Consider the following 16,796-nt stretch of genomic DNA (forward strand, 5'->3'; position numbering starts at 1 on the left):
GTACAAAGTCTCCATTTTTCATGCACTTTGATCCTTTGCCGAGTGCAGAAGCATTGGGACACCCAAGCAGCAGGCTTGTATAACTATACTTGTTCCATGGTGGGACCCATTCCTAATTTCAGATAGTTTGCGGATAGTTTCTCATGGTTACCACTTAATATTGAAAGGAACCAGTGGTTCCGTTCAAAACAAAACAAAACAGATTTCAGTTTATCTTGTTGAAAAATAATTCTTGTAACCAAGGGTGACCATAAGCATATTTTCTAAAATAAGTTGTTGATGTCCCTCTCTGCCTGAGAAAATGATACTGGGTAGTTTTTCACAGACTGCTCAGTTTGCATTAGCCAGGTGCTTAGCAGAACAATCAAATGTCAATATACTTTCGAAGATTGTTTAAAGGTAAATTAGGAATTCTTCATTTCGCGATTGAGAGGATCAATGCCCTAACAATTATATGCTGGTCCACGTTTCTCTTATTAACTGTCTAGTGACAGTACATTCTGGACCCATGCCTTTATGTGACACACACTGAAATCAACATGGGACAGGGCCATTGCCTCACATGGCCCCCCAGTCTACAAACCAGAACACAAAATAAGACACTCACACAAGTCTCATTAAATGTTTATTATTTTATTTCAATATTCAAGAACAGTAAATACTTTCCATGAAACCCAGTGCTACAGCACTTGTGTTTGGGTGTGGCCGCGAATTGCAAACACACAGCCACCAATCTAGCTCAAAGATATAAAGCCCTTGTGTTTGACAGTTTGGAGGTTGGATTCCGAAACTTGTTTTCTATTTTATTTTACCCTCTCATCATTGAGGTGATCTATTAATAGACATTATGTTAAACCCACACTAGACATTCAGAATTAGAAGGGGATTAAAACGACACATTTTTGGCTTTTCGTTGGTGGCCCCTCATCTTCGTTCTGAGGGGGACTGCATGTCCGCGTGGGAGGCGCTTCAGAAGGCCTATAGAAGGTGCGCTAAACTCAAAAAGTGTGGATCAGTATGTTAGGGGGCACAAGGAAATGTCAGCTTGTTAGAAAACAATGGGTTCAGAGCGCTCCTCTGATCTGGGGCTGGCCAGGTCCTGGCTGTATGCCGAGGTCAGTATTTGGTGGACAGGTGTACTCCTGTGTCTAATGCACTAAGCACGGCTCGGCTCTAGGAGGGGAGTGGACAGAATGGTTATCTCTTCCCTGACGGTTAGTATGGCCGTGAGCACTGCCTCCACAAGCACACATCTGGCCCCACACAACTTTCAAGGGGGGCAGTGAAACACTGCGAACGAGAAAACTAGCATTTCTACCCTGAGACGCACGACAACAGAACCCTCCCGCTTGGCGCTCCTTTGGACACTGGGCTGACGTGACTGCGGGAGGCCACTGGGCTCTGGATGCCCAGGGCCACGGCGTGGTGATGTTGCCCTCCCACTGTCAAGCCTGTTTCCCGCTGGAGGCCGTTCCCAGCCCCAGCTGGATGCGTCCCCTTCCTCTCTCTGTCATGCACGCTTTCAGCGAATCGGGGTGTGGTGAGCGGACCCACCTGAGAGGCGCCTCCTCTCTCGCTGCACCACGCGGAACCCTACCAGCCGCCCGGGCCACCTTCACGTACCAAAACTCCGTATCAGCAAACCAGTCCCTGATCCTGTTACGGGAACCTAGTGTAGTGGAGGGGAGAGGAGGGCAGAAAAAGAAAACCAAAGGAAGCCGGATCAACAGTCCTTACCACCTTCACAGGTCTCGTTTCTCTGTGGCAGTGTCTTTGATGGCAGTGCTCAGGGCACAGGCTCAAGGCCACAGTTGGCATGAACACAAAGTCGAAGGGTGGGGGGATGGGACCAGCGCTGGGCCCCGGGCATCTGGGCAGGTCGCAGTGGGCCGTGTCCTAAGGAGTCGGTTGCTTTATCTTCAGATGTAAAGGAGCAGTTTTATCCATGTTCTGTGTCCGTTTCTCCAGTAGGATGGGGCGTGATGGGCCCTACTGCGTGTACAACTCAACGGGCATTAGGGGAGAGGACATCTGCTATAACTAGATAACTTATGCAAATGTATTAAGGTTTTAAGGTAGTTGTATTAAGAAGCGGAGCACAGGGTTCTATGACGGCCACATAAGGCTTCAGCGTCTCGCCATGGGTGATCCAGAACGACTATCTCTTCCTCCCTGGGAAAAGAAGACAGCAGCGTTAGGGGAGGGTCACACGGCAGCCATCAGCATTGCTTCCGACTGCCATGATCTTTTTTTGTGAAAACCTAACCAAAACGAGTTGAAAAATGACTCTACAGAGGGGAACTTTTCATTCCATTTCTCACAAGACCCTGTGGCCACTGCCAATTGCATTTTCACGTTACCAGTACCAGTTGACACCAAGTTGATTCCAACTCATGTGTGCAGAGTCGAACTATGCTCCATAGGGTTTTTTAGTGGCTGATTTCTTGAGAGGTAGGTCACTGGGCCTTTTTTCTGAGATGCCTCTGGGCGGACTCAAACCACCAACCTTCTGGTTAGTAGCTGAGGGCATTAACCGTTTTCACCACCCAGGGATTCTTGAATTTGAAAGTACAATGAGATGAATTCAGTTCCCAGGACCCAGAGAGCTGGTGCCTAGTATAATAACACCGTATTTCTATGTGTGAAAAACTCAGTTACTATATTACTGTGCCTGGAATGAGTACTTTCTTTGGTTAGAGATTCTAGGGTAACCAAGGGCAATTGTAAACAACAGTGATGATTTTACCTTCGGAGAGATTCTAGTGCTGATGAACACACCTGTGGCTTCATACCCAGAGAAGAGCCAAACGCAGCACAGCCGTTAACATGGTGGCAGCCCTCCTGTGTCATGTGCCCTCTTGCCCACCACGCCAAGGCAAATGTGCTACACACGGGGGTCGTCTACAAACTTTGACTCAAAAAGATCTTAAAGCCAGAAACACACGTGTTTTCTGGACAATTGAAAGAGAGTCCGGATTTTTTTTACAATTTAAAAGAAAGAAAAAAAAGCTCTCCACCAACTTAAGATGGCATACCATGCGCAGTGTCCAGTGTGTAAAACTGGTGTGGGAGTTGGCTCTCAAGAAGGTGAAAGAGTTTGTCACTCCACACATCATTAGATTGACAGAGGAAAACCACGCTATTTTCCTGCATTCAAATTTGCATTTACATTTTTATTTTCTCTTTTTCTCCTTGAGTTTCCCTCTTTTATCCTAGGTGGTGAATGAAGAATATTTCAAATATTTTTTCTTGACTGTGAGTCCCCGGAAAGCAAGATATATGAGCAGTTTGCCCTTTACCAGGTAGTAGATTGATGCTGCACTAACACTGGCCTCGTCTGATTGTACATCTCCATGTCATCCAATGATACAGATAACTGAAGCACTAAAGCCGAAAACACCTCTCACACAGCACAGCCGATGGATCTAGAGGACAGTTCTGATTTCTTGGGGGTTTATTTTTTCCAAGTACTCTACTCAGCCTTATAAAAGAGCCTGTTGTTGCTAAACAACTGACATAAAAAAAAAAACAAAAACCCAGTGCCATCGTGTCGATTCCGACTCATAGTGACTCCATAGGACAGAGTAGAACTCCCCCATAGAGTTTCCAAGGAGCGCCTGGTGGATTCGAACTGCTAACCATTTGGTTAGCAGCCGTAGCACTTAATCACTATGCCACAGGAAATTAATTTTTTCAAGTAAAGACATTCTCGGAATTCTAGCCTCAGAAGGTACTGAGGGAACCATCTAGTGAAACTTCCTTCCTTATGCCCCGGACAGGTGCTCCTCGTACTGGCTTGGAACATGTTGGAAGCAGGAGCTTCCTGCCTCAGGAGAGCCTCCTCACGGTGGGCATTTCAGGTTTGATCTCTCTGTACTGAGAATGTGAGGTCATTGGCCCTAAGAGCCACCTGGGGTGCCCACCCCCCGCCATTTTCTAAATTTCTATGAGATTAACTTTTAGGGATCCTTTAAGTAGTGATTTTAGAAGCGTGTTTAATTCCTGAGAATTTGTACAGCCATTGTTCTGTAACAAAGTGCTGAATGGAGTACTGTCTGACATCCTCTTGCAAGTTACTTGAGGTGAGGTACCCTCTTAACTGCCTCAGACCTCCTTTGATGTTAAAAATGTGGAGCTACCTGCTTTTATTGTACCTACAATTTATTGAGCGCTGATTGTGAGCAAAATTCTTTACGTTCCTTTTATACTCATGGCCAACTCCTTGGGTAGGTGTTGGGGTTATCATCCCCATGTTAAAGAATTTCCCCAAAGTTGCCTAATGGAAAAGGGTGAGCCTGGATTAGAACCGGCTTCTCTTTGACCTCTTAGTCTCATGCTTTTCCCTTTGTCTCACTTTTTAACACTTTTGAGCAGTTGAATAGAAAGCATTTGGTCTGCCCTGGGTGGAGGTAAAATCGTAAGGGTGAACTCACGAGATGGTGGCTGGGTTGAACTTTCATAGGGAAAGAATGGAACCGGAGGCGGAAGTCATAAATTCATCTCCCCTTTTAACACACCTCATAAATGCACAGAAACACTAAAGATTAAATAATGCTCCAGTTCACATATTCAATAAGATACTCCTACTATATTTTGATATAACTTATTTGGATCAAATGACTGGGAGAAGGGCACACTTTTGTTGGCAGTTAGAGAGCCTTTGCCATATCCACCCTCAGGCTGGTACTGCGGGGACAGTAGCCACACGCAGGACGCACGCAGCAGGCATGGCTCCTGTCTTCCAGCTGCTATCCCATTGGGGTGGTAGAAGCAAGCCACATAAGATGTAACAACGTGATGCTAAGCCACGCTGCCTACTGAGCCACCACGGATGCCAAGAGGAGGGTGGGCAGGGAGAGGATCCCTGTTCTCACTGACCTCAAATAAGAAATGAAGCCCAGGATAACTCATGCTTTCCCAAAAACATGGCTATTGCTGGCCTGAAGACACAGGGGAAACAGATGTGCCATTGAATAAGAACACCAAGTGCGCCACACAAAACCTGAATGCCAGGCAACTGAAACAGATCGGACCCGGTGTCCAAGTCCATTCTTTGGGCAGGAACCAGCTGGCCTGACTTGTGCAATGGGGCTTTTCAGGCTCTCCTTTAACGGCAGGGAGTATTCTATGAGAATGCTAGTCTTCCACTCAAGAAAGACGCAGACGAAGCCTCTTACGGTGTTTCCCTCTCTATGAGATGCTGTGGGCATGTGGGGTTGTGCCTGTGGACAGTGTGTCCACCCTAACAGATGAACGGACGTGCCTTTTATCAGCTGGCATTCATCTTCATGATCACTTTCCTCCAGCTTGGAGAGGAACCTTGCCTACAGAGAGCTTTGTAAATAATTATGACTCTGCCAGCTCTTATGGCACTGAGTAAGGAAATGGGGCATTGTGCAGACCAAGTGAAAACCCAGCTTGGGTTATTGTTTCATGAAAAATAAGCAGAACATCTGTTCAGACAGTGTTACTAGCACAGCAGCCTCTTTTGTGGATGCCTCATTCTATACCCAGGGAAGACAAGCGGCCCCGGCAAGCTTTAAATCAGCCGCAGAGAAAGCTGCGGAGCATCCCTGTGTTTGGATCCTCTCCACAACATGCAGGCTCGAAGGTCCTTTCATTTTCATGCTCTGCTGAACCAGCAGGCGTGGCCAGCTCCAAGGCTGTAGGGCTCCATGCATCCAAGCACTCTTTCCTAATGTCCTGTCCTGGGGATTCCAAACCCAGGCTCTGCCCCTGCTAGGCTCTGTGGAGACCCATAATTTTCCAGAATTTCAGCCTAGAGTGTGAGTCAGGTGTCCCTCTGCCCCCTTCAGCCTCAAGGCTGGAGCTGTCAAAGGTCACAAGGATCTGCTTGCCTGTGGGGCAAGGGCAGCCACTGCCTTTCCGGCCTCCTTTCCTTCCACCTGCTTGGTGGCCCTGGCCACCCTCCTTGTCCGTTTCCTTCATCCGAGAACCCTCTTTGGCCTGTTCTGTCTGCACAGTGTCAGGCCGCTGCCTCACCCCTCAGTGTTTGCCAAGTATCCCTGCCTAGCCATTCCCTCCAGCACACATGTACACAGTTGGTTACTGTCCCTGCCCTTCTCTGTTCCTGTGTCATTCATCTGTCCCATCCCCCCCACCCAGAATATGGGCCCCCTCTGAGGGGAGTTTGTCCCCAGCACCTGGAGCAGTACAAGGGGGATGGTCAGTGACCACTCACAGCACCTGGGCTGGAAGGCCAGTGATTAGCCAGCATGGCACCACTTTTAAGATGCCTCTCACTGCACATTCCCCTCCACACACCCCAGCCTGCACACCCACCAGCCCGATCTGCCCTCACCGCAGTGCCTGACGAACTCAGGAGCAAGTCAAGGGTATTTCCTGGGCAGCAAGCTTCAGGTGGTAGTTACTTGGGGAGTTTGGAATTCATTTTGTTTTAACTGATACTCTTTCCATCCCCTGGGGTAGGCCAGTGGGGGAGTAGGGGCGCTGTTTATCCTAGAGACCCCTCCCTGGGAATAGATGGAGGAAGGGGAGAGCAGGGTCTAGGGACCCATCTCAGCCCTGGCCTACAGGCCTACCCGACAGATCGAGAGAGGAAGGGCTACATTACCAGCTTAAAGATTCTGGACAGTGTGCCCTGGGCGTCGTGGGCACCCCTGAGTCCCTTGTGCGCTGAAGTGGATGCCCGGCTTCCGTAGCCAAATCCTGTCTTCTGCCCTTCGGCTCCCTGAAAAGAAGACAATGCTGCTCAGTGCCCAGTCTGGAGAGGGTAGCTGGGTGGTCCAGGACACCTGGGGACTACCTCAGGGGCCACATGGAAGGGACCAGCACCCCAAAGTGATCTCGGGTAAGACGTGTTCAGGAGTGCAAGGCTGCCTTCTTTGTCGAGGTAAGCAGGAGAGGAGCTGGAGGGGCCATGGGAGGCTCCTTGTCACAGTCTATTGGTCCACTGGTGGAGAAGCATCTGGCCAGGCTGAGACTGCAACGCAATTCGCAGCTCAAACACATTTATTTTAAAGACCAAAATCTTAGTATAACAGCTGCTTACCTTCTTCATGGCATGTGGTTTCCCAGAGAAGATTAGCAAATATCAAGCAAACACAAGGTCAAGCACATTTTATGTAAATGTTGGTGGAAGCTAGACATCAGAGGTAGTCCTACCGCACGCACACCGCAGTTCCCAAGGGGTGTCTGAGGGTCCTGATCAGAGATGTACCACACATACATGGTGGTCCCCAAGAGCGTCCTGACGCTGGGAGAGCACGGAGTGGCCCGGGGCGAGTTCTGGCTAGTTCACACCAAGTAGGTTCTATGAGCAGCAGCCCTGCTCTTCAGGAGACCTAGGAGAGCTAAAGTCTTTGGACTCAGAGAAGGATGCCCAGTGAGAAATCTCAAAGCTCATACCTTTTTTAAAGAGGGTAAAAACAAAATTCTTACACTCTGTGGCCCAGAGGGACCTCACCAGGGATGCCCGGGATTCCGCTCCCTGCCTGGCCCAGGCCTGGTGCCCTGAGGGTGCTGGGACGGCCAAGGTGGATCCAAGAGCTGGGCTCTGAGCCAGTTGGATAGAGGAATGGGAGGCAGGTTGGGACTGGCCACCCACGGTCCTGCTGCCGTGAGGGGAGGGAGCGGGCATCCTGGGCAAGTGCCTAACCTAATCCACCTAGTCTAATCCAGCATGATTTTAGAGCTGCTGAAGATGGGACCCGGAAGGTGCAAAGTGCTTCCAGGCTAACTGGCTAGTCTTTGGCAGGACTGAACTGGACGTAGGGCCATCTGTCCCGACACCCCCACCATACATACACACTACCTCTCGAGCTTCTTTTTCAGTCAACCTGCACTTTGTTGATATGGGCCACCAGAAACCAGATGCTGCCTTCATGTGGAAATTTGGTTTCAGAGATCTTATCAGAGCAGGAGGAGTGAGGGGTGCCTGACAAATAGGGTCTAAGCACCAGGCACTAGGGTAAGGCCAACACTGCCCCTCCATCTTACAGGGTCCATGGACACACTTGCTCCTTGTGGCACACAGGTGGACTGAAGAGAGTGAAGGTGAGCTGTGTCAGATAGATAGACGGACATTAGGTAAAAAAGCACATTTTCCCGCACCAATGCTAGTCATTCTGTCTCACTCCGTGGTTTTCCCCCCAAAATTGAGCACTTTCAAGAACTAAATTCAGGGATCAAATCTCAGATTAATAATTTGCTTGACGTTTTCTCCTTTCAAATTCTCAATCGCTTTTATCTTTGGACAACCTAGAACGCACCAGGAAGGATATGACACGGTTTAGAAGAAGAAAGTGCGGACTTTTAGAAACTCCAAACAAGAAGACAGCCTTGCAGCTTCGCAAAATAGACGCGCTACAGAGAGGGATTGTGCTTTGGGAAAAAAGAGAAACTGAACAAACGTTAGCTGGGCCAATAACAAAGACATGCAGAGAGGGATGCAAACCTTTTGTTAGCTGGGGTTGGCGTGGTCTAGAAATGGCTGGAAGAAAGGGCGCCCTGTATCCCTCCTGTCACCCCAAATTCATGAGGATTTTGGATAATGCCCAGCAACTCCACTCCTAGAAAGTTAAGAGGCAGATGAAGTAGTAGCTAAAATAAGGTTTTGGGTTCAAAATGGATTTCATTCTTCGATATCACCTTTGTCTCCTGCTGCACAGAAAGTCAAAAGTTAATTGGCCCTGAGTGATGGCCTGTGTAAATCTCCTACATTGTTGTCATCCTTTTGCAAATGAGGGCAGAAAAAGCAGGCCCCATATGTATCAACATAAAATGTTCTAGTAAATACCTCAATTCAAAATTCAGTGTAATAATATGTTAGAGTAATTCAGGACCTTTATGGAATCTTTTCTCTACCTTTCCTCTCAAATGCTTCCTCCTCCCCTCCCTTTTTCCTTCCTTCCTTCTTCTCTTTCTTTATTTCTTTTAAAATCCATTCATTCATTTCTATCATGTGTATTGATTATGCATCAAGTATATCTATGTTCTGTGCTAGGAAATCAGGATATCGTGGTTCCCAGTGCAGACACAATTCCTGGCCTCTTAGAGATTATAGCCAGTGGCCGTCCAGTTGACTCTGACACGTGGCAAACCCGTGTGTTTCAGAGTAGAACTGTGTTTCACAGGGTTTTCAATGGTTGTGGTCTTTTGGAAGTAGATCTCCATGACTTTCTTCCGAGGTGCCTCTGGGTGGACGAAAATCTCTAACTTTTGGTTAGCAATCCAGAGCTTAACCGTTTGCACCACCCAGGGCAACACTTGGAGCTTATAAGTTGGTGGTTATTCTTCCATTTCATTTTGAAAACTATAATTTTTATAAAGTAAGAACCCTATCTAATGGCTGACTTTAACTGAAGTCTTCAGGTTTTGTTGGGATATATTAGTAGGCCTTTTAAGTTGACTCAGACACCATATTTCATGAGGACCTAGAAAGAGAACAAATTTCTCATTTTAAATCTCTTATTGGAACTTGATTCTTGGTGTGAAAAGGTGTAACATTCCTAAGAAAGTTTTCCTGGTGGCTGGATTTCTAGGCTTTAATTATTACTAAAACAAACAAATCCAAAGACTTGGGTTAATGAAGTTATTACAAACTGAATTTAGCATCTCTTTCTTTTCTCGAGTGGAGTCAGTTTCCTCAACAAAATTTCAACCTCTAGAAGGTCTATTTAAGTGGGTCAATCAGCCACAGTTCCACATTCAAACTGTCAGGAATTGTTTTTCTCATTGGTTATACTGGAAAAAAAAAAAAAAAAGAAATTTTTCTCCAACATGTTGTGGCTCCTTCCCTGGGAGGGAAACCAGGCGGGTCTTCCAGAAGTCCTCTGGGAGAAGCAGCCCCTGGCCTTGCAGAGCCGGGGTCAGTGGCGTTTAAAATGCTGACAGGGAGGAAGGAGCTCAGGGGAGGCTGTGTCCCATTCTCCTCCTGAAGTGAAGTGACCGATCACAGCTGCAACTGTGGCAAACGTCCTTACAGAGAGGAAGATGGGAACCGCTAAGCAAGGGAAACAGATCAGAACATCCAAGTCGAGCGGCTTCAGGGGCCAGGAAGGGCGGGGAAGCAGAATAGAAGGCAATGGTCACCTACCCAGCTAAATCTGCTGAGGGATAATCCTTTCCCCTGTGTAAGGAAGAGAAAGAAATGAGGACATGGCGATCAGTGTAGGCAAAAGAGTTCTTCACTAAACAAGCAAACAATCAAGACAGTATTGGGTTGAGATGGAAAACATGTCTTATCACACAGGCCATGTCCCAGTGGGTGGCTGCGGCTGCCTGGAGCTCTGCGTTGGGTTTTGAGGGGAGGAGAGTTGGGGTCGGTCAGCACTGCCCACCCAGGTGCAGGAGGACAGGTGCAGGAGGTTGTCAGTCCTCTTCTGCTGGGGTGGAGCAGCACTGCCCACCCAGGTGCAGACGGACAGGTATAAAGGTTTGTCAGCCTTATTCTACTTGAGACCCATAGGGCAGAACACTCTGGGATGAATTAAGGTAGCTGTGAGTCCAGCTCTCTTTTTGGTGCATTTAGGGAGTTGAGGGAAGGTTTTTAAAATAAATTGATGATTGATCCAAAAATTCAGAGGTCTTACCTTTCCTTGTGATGGAGGTGGTGTGCGTGGCGTCACCTGGGAAGACAGACAGAGAGTAGTGAGCGGACAGTCGGGTGTCCCCCTTCTGAGCAGCTCCAGCTCTCTCCTCGAGAGTCTGAGGGGGTCACTTGCCACTTCCTGACTAGCTACGGTTTGCTGAGTGTCTCTTTCTCAGAGGTATAAGTGCCCCCCTTTCTGATGGTGTCTCTATCTCTCAGGTATAACCCCCCCCATTTTTGACATGTCTATCTCTCAGGTAAAAAGGCCCTCCTTTCTGATGGTGTCTCTATCTCTCGGGTATAAGGGCCACCAACTTTTCTGCTCTGCTTCCCATTTATCTTCTAATTGAACATGAAATACAGGGTCTGAGAATTTGAAAATAGTCAATGTGACACAGATCTCCCAGAAAATGTCTGAGAGAATGGGGAAATGTGTCAAAAAGGCCCTAAACTAGGGAATTGGTTTATCTCCGTGTGTGTTCCTGACACACCCGTCGAGCATTGTCAGAGATGGGTGGATTTCACTCACCAATGACCCCTTTTGTGGTTAGAGGTAAACCTAACATTCAGGGCTTTAAAATATCATCTTAAAGTACCTGCTGCACAGAGAACTCATAATCAGGCGGCCTGGGCGTTTAAACTATCTAGTCTGAAAAGAAGCAGGTGCTTCAGTAGAACTCCCAGTCCTGTGGGTGGCACACACAGTCTGGAAGGCCTGCCTGGGCGGCCCTTAAAGGCAGGCACCAGGGTTGGTTCCCGAGGTGTCCTCCCCGAGGAGGCATGAGGGATCACCTGTGGACGGCCATGGCTGTCGCCATCCCTCCCCGCCCCCCATGCACAATTTCTACCTTCCCTGTGACCCATTCGGAAGAGAATACTTACAATGTTCTTGAAAAAGTGGACTACAGGGTTTTCGTCTTGGGGTCGGCCATGCTGGGACTTCTGGGGCAGGGAGCCGTAATGGGTAGCCCTGGCTGCATGGTGTGCATCCTGAAAGACAGAGGCGAGCATGTCACAGAGAGTCATGGGGTCTAGGGCCAAAAGGAGCTGGGCTCTGCTCCTGGGTGGGCTCTGACTCTTTTCTTCTCTGGAAGAGGACTCTAAGCTAGGAGGCCGCTGACTGCACAGCTGCCCAGTGGCCCCAGTGGGGTCAATGGGCATGTCTATGGCCGTGTCACTGCCACTTGCTCAATGGATTTTGCATCAGTAATGCAGGCTCTGGCTCTCCTGGCGATGTGAATATGACAGAGGGGAACTCAGAGCAGCTAAGCAAAGCGCTAAGAGAGAAATATCATTTTCCCCAAGTTTCTGGCTTGGGTGAAAGACGATACTCAGAAATTACACATGAAACAACCCATGATTGCAAAAAACAAACCAGTCCACTGGCTTTGGAGCGAGTATGTAGCATGAAATAGCCCCCATTTCTGAGTAAGCGTCTCACAGTGCAGTGGTCACAGGCCTGTACGGTTTGGTGTGATCACTGCCAGACCTTGGGTAAGGAGGGAGTCAGGAGGGAAGAGCTGCTAGGGGGCGGATGACCTGGGCTGGCTCATAAACAATGGAGCCAGAACTTTCTAGGTCAGTAAACATTGCCCTTATTGTTAGCTCCTCTTAAGCCAGCCCCCACCTCACAGCAAGCCTTTGTACAAGGAAAATAAAGGCTGCCAAGTCCTGCACCATCCCCATGATAGGCTGTGGATGGAACCATTATTATCCATAGGATTTTCTTTGGCTGGTTTTCAGATGTTGATCACCAGGCCTTTCCTCCTAGTTCATCTTAGTCTGGAAGCTCTGCTGAAACCTGTTCAGCATCATAGCAACATGCAAGCCTCCACTGACAGACGAGTGGTGGCTGTGAATGAGGTACACTGGCGCAGGGATCAAATCGAGCCTCCAGCATGGAAGGCAAGAATTCTACCACCGAATGCCACCGCCCTCCTAAATATTGCTGCCAAATGGTGACCATCAATAGACAGCAACTCAGCATAGAGGAAAAACCGTAAACTCTGGAGGGAAGCAAGTGAAGCTGCTCATCTTGCAAGTTCGTGGGTAACACGCACACAGCTCACTCCAAGTGCCCAAGAACAGTGAACACCTGCGACGCAGTGAAGGGCAACAGCGTCGGGCTGGTCATACCAACTCAAGTTTCCACAGAAAGGAAGCTCCATCTACAGATGCGCTCAGTCATACCCTTCAAAACAAGACAGTTCTCTGGAAAGCCAAGCAAAAGGGCCTTGTCCAGCACTTGCTGAACTTATTTTGTAATTTCTCCCTCAGCTCTCTCTGCTTTCTCCCGCCCTACTCATACGTAAGCATCGTGTAGGTGAGGAACATATGCCTGGAGAGGCAGTGGTCAGAGCAGTGTCCCCACAGGGCAGCCTGGCCTGGCTCAGTCTAAAAGGAACTGGTTAGATCACGTAAAAGCTGCACACAGCATTTCCCTTCGGGTGGTCAGCATTGTCCGCACCGTTTGGGAGCATGCTTCTTGTTCAGAAGAGACTTCTCTGCCAAAGTCTGACGCCCGACCCTCAGGAACTTAACGGCCATGGCTTTAATGGGCTTAACTTCCCAGGTGACACCTGGGCTACTGTAAACCGTATGGGTTACAGTGTAAGAGTTACAGGGATGGGGCTTGTAAAGTGCTGCTCATAGTCCGGGCATGTATCTTTTAATATTTATGGTTACCCCCGGATGTGGATCTTCATGCATGAAACTATCAGACTGGAATCTTACACACTCCTCTCCTCCAATGAAAGAATGAGTGGACAGTGAAGAGCGAAAAAATAAAGCAGAGTTCCCATCTGATAAGTGCTGCTCCAAAATAAGAAGACAGGATACTTTAAGTTACATACTTAAAACTAATATTTTTAAGTGTCTAGTATGTCTGTGGAGTCCCTGAGTGGCGCAAATGGTTAAGTGGTTGGCTGCTAACTGAAAGGTTGGCGGTTGAGTGCACTCAGATTTCTCAGAAGAAAGACCTGGCAATCTGCTCCTGAAAAACCAGCCATTGAAATCCCTAGAGAGCATAGTTCAATTCTGACACAAGTGGGGTCACCAAGAGTCAGAGTCAACTTGATGGCAACTGGTAGTAGAATATGCCTACTAGGAGAGGTTATTTATTATATACTATCCTAATGGCCTGAAATAATTAAAACCGCTCAAAAATTAGTACAATTCGCTCTTCCCTTGGTACTTACATACCATTTTTCTACATGTTGTATATTAGATTTTGAGTCGCAGAAACATCACTCAGCCTTTAATCACCTATACTATGGTTAAAACCCAAAATTTAAATCACCTATACTGTGATTAAAACCCCCAAATTTAAAAATCACTATCATTTTTAATAGTATCAAATAACCAAAATATTTGGTATATATCTAGCCAAATATGTACAGAAACTTTATACTGAAAACTACAAAATGCTGATGAAAAAAATCAAAGAAGACCTAAGCAAATGGACAGACATTGCTGTGTTCATGGATTGGAAGACTCAACATAGTAAATATGTCATTTCTCACCAAGTTGATCTACAGATTTAATGCAATTCCAGTCGAAATCCCAGCAAAATTTTGTGTAGGTGCAGACAAACCACCCCTTTCCCCCTAAAAAGAGCCAAACCCATTGCTGTCAAGTTGATTCCGACTCATAATGATCCTATAGGACAGAATAGAACTGCCCCATAGTTTCCAAGGAGCGGCTGGTGGATTTGAACACTGACCTTTTGGTTAGCAGCGAAGTGAAACAGATCCTAAAATATATGTGAAAATACAAAGGAGTCAAAATAGCCAAACAATTTTGAAAAAGAAGAATTAAGTTGGAGGAATCACGTTACTTGATTTTAAGACTTACTGTAAAGCTACAGTAATAAAAGCAATGTGGTACTGATAGCGAGACAGATACACAGTCAATGGAACCGAATGGAGTCCAGAAAGAGTTCCACACCAATATAACCCATTGATTTTTGACAAAGGCTAAAAGGCAATTTGGCAGAGAAAGGATAGTCTTCCAAACAATTTGTGTTGGAACAAATGGACATCCATGCACAAAAAAAAAAAAAAAAAAAAGACCCTCAACCCAAATTCACACCTTATACAAAAATTACTCAAAATGGGTCATAAATCTCTACCTACAAAGTAAAAGTATAAAGCTTTTAGAAGAAAATGTAGGAGAAAATCTTCATGACCTGGTTAGGCCACAGATTCTTAGACATGACACCAAAACACCATCCATAAAAAGAAAAAAATTGATAAACTGGACTTAATCAAAATTCAAATTTTTTGCCCTGCAAATGACACTGTTAAGACCATGAAAGACAAGCCGGGAGAAACTATTTCCAAATTATATCCAACAAAGGACCCGAAAGCAGAATATTGAAAGGACTCTCAAAACTCAGTAGTAAGAAACCAAACAACCCAGTGAAAGAAATGGACAAAACGCTTGAACAGATACTTCATCAAAGAGGACAAATGAAAGGAAAATAAGAACAGGAAGAGATGTTCAACGTTATCAGTTATTAGGGGAATGCAAATCAAAACCGTGTTGGGATACTACTACATACTTATAAGAATGGCTAAAAAAAAAAAAAAAATTGACAATACCAAGTCCTGGCAAGGATGTGGAGCAACTGGGACTCTCATACATAGCTGATGGGAATCCAAAATTGTATAGCCACTCCATAAAATAATTTTTTTACCAAGTTAACCATATACCTACCATATAACCTAGCAACCCCACTCCCTGCTTTGGAAGATAAAAGAAAAATTATGTATCATTGGAAGTGATATTTATAATGAATATTGGTCACCAATATTTGGAGGGAAAAGTACTTTAAATCTGAGATAAAAACTTACGTTCACACAAAAACCTGCACATGAATGTGTACAGCAGCCCTTTACCTAATCACTAAAAACTGCAAACAACCCAAATGTTCTTCAACAGGTGAATAGATAAACAAACCGTGGTATCTGCATACCATGAAATGCTACTCACTCAGCAATAAAAAGGAGTACAATTATGCATGCCTCAACTCAAAGGCATCTCAAAAACATTATGCTGAGTAAGAGTCCAGCCTGAAAAGGTGTCATACGGCATGATGCCACTTACATGACATTCTCAGAAAGACTAAGCTCTAGTGAGAAGGCCAGGTCACTAGGTTGCCAGGGGTGAGGAATATTCGGGGTGTATGTGACTACAAAGGTATAGCAGGATGGAGTTTTTTGGGGTGAGCATCCTTATTTTGATGGTAGTGACACGAATCTATACAAGTGTTAAAATTCATAAAGCTGTACACCAAAAGAATCCATTTTACTGTATGTTATTTTATAAAATAAAACCAAAAAACCTAAACCCGTTGCCGGTGAGTCAATTCCAACTCATAGCAACCGTATAGGACAGAGTAGAACTTCCCCAGTAGGAAGTGGCTGGTATATTCAAACTGCCAACATTTTGATTAGCAGCTGTGGTCTTAACCACTGTGCCGTCAGGGCTCTATAAAATTAGATGAAGTCATTCAATATGGCCTATCATTATAGGATTACCATGAGTTAGAATCAACTTGATGGCAATGTTTTTTTTTGGTATCATTATGTACCCAAAAATTGAGTGCATGGAAACATATCATTCTTGAATTTCCTGGTCTGAAATCTCTGTATATGTAAGCCTTGTCTGCTCTCTAAGTACACACATCTCATTTCCACAGCTGAGCTTTGGTTTAGACCGTCCCTGACACCAAGTATGTCTGTATTTTTGAACCACGTGGCACCTCCTGGTGTTGGATTGTCTGTTTTAGCTTTCCGCGAACATCTTGTTTTTTCAGCTAGGCTTGAGTCTTTTGGAGGACCCCATCTCCCAAACACACACCAAAGTCTACCTTATCTCCAAACATTTGGGCAGTTAGACCCACACAATGGAACTCCGTAAATATAAAACGAACAAAGGAACAAAAAAGCCCAGGTTCTCCGGCAGCCCTCTGAAGCCGGAAGACTCCATCCTGCCTGGGTTTCACGCTAACCATCTGCATGGCCTGGAGCAGGTCCCTTCGTGGGCAGGGATTCTGGTGCCTCAGGTGTAAAACATGGATATTGAAACAGAGAATTACTAAGAGACTTTTCAGCTCTAAACTTTACTAAGAGGCCACCTTTGAAGGCGGGAAATGGAAGGCAATTACCCAGTGAGGTTATATCTCAGGGTGTTTCCTAAGACTCCAGGTCTGGTTCTGTAT

General features: G+C 46.3%; 1 protein-coding gene across 2 annotated transcripts in view; it reads right to left on the bottom strand.

Moving 5' to 3' along the window:
* Nucleotides 1–612: 612 nt before the first annotated feature.
* The window catches only part of MBP (myelin basic protein), a 134,484-nt gene continuing 118,300 nt past the window's right edge, over nucleotides 613–16,796 (bottom strand). Inside the window, exons 5-9 of one of the 2 annotated variants that reach the window (XM_049901897.1) lie at nucleotides 11,456–11,563; nucleotides 10,575–10,610; nucleotides 10,079–10,111; nucleotides 6,596–6,712; nucleotides 613–2,172 (exon numbers count right to left, since the gene is read on the bottom strand). In XM_049901897.1, the coding sequence (XP_049757854.1) occupies nucleotides 2,128–2,172; nucleotides 6,596–6,712; nucleotides 10,079–10,111; nucleotides 10,575–10,610; nucleotides 11,456–11,563 (339 nt within the window). In that variant the 3' untranslated portion in view covers nucleotides 613–2,127. The remainder of the gene's footprint in view (nucleotides 2,173–6,595; nucleotides 6,713–10,078; nucleotides 10,112–10,574; nucleotides 10,611–11,455; nucleotides 11,564–16,796) is intronic. The other variant, XM_049901898.1, reaches the window with a different exon arrangement.

The sequence above is a fragment of the Elephas maximus genome, chromosome 11 (assembly GCF_024166365.1).
Source record: "Elephas maximus indicus isolate mEleMax1 chromosome 11, mEleMax1 primary haplotype, whole genome shotgun sequence".
NCBI classification, from domain to species: domain Eukaryota; kingdom Metazoa; phylum Chordata; class Mammalia; order Proboscidea; family Elephantidae; genus Elephas; species Elephas maximus.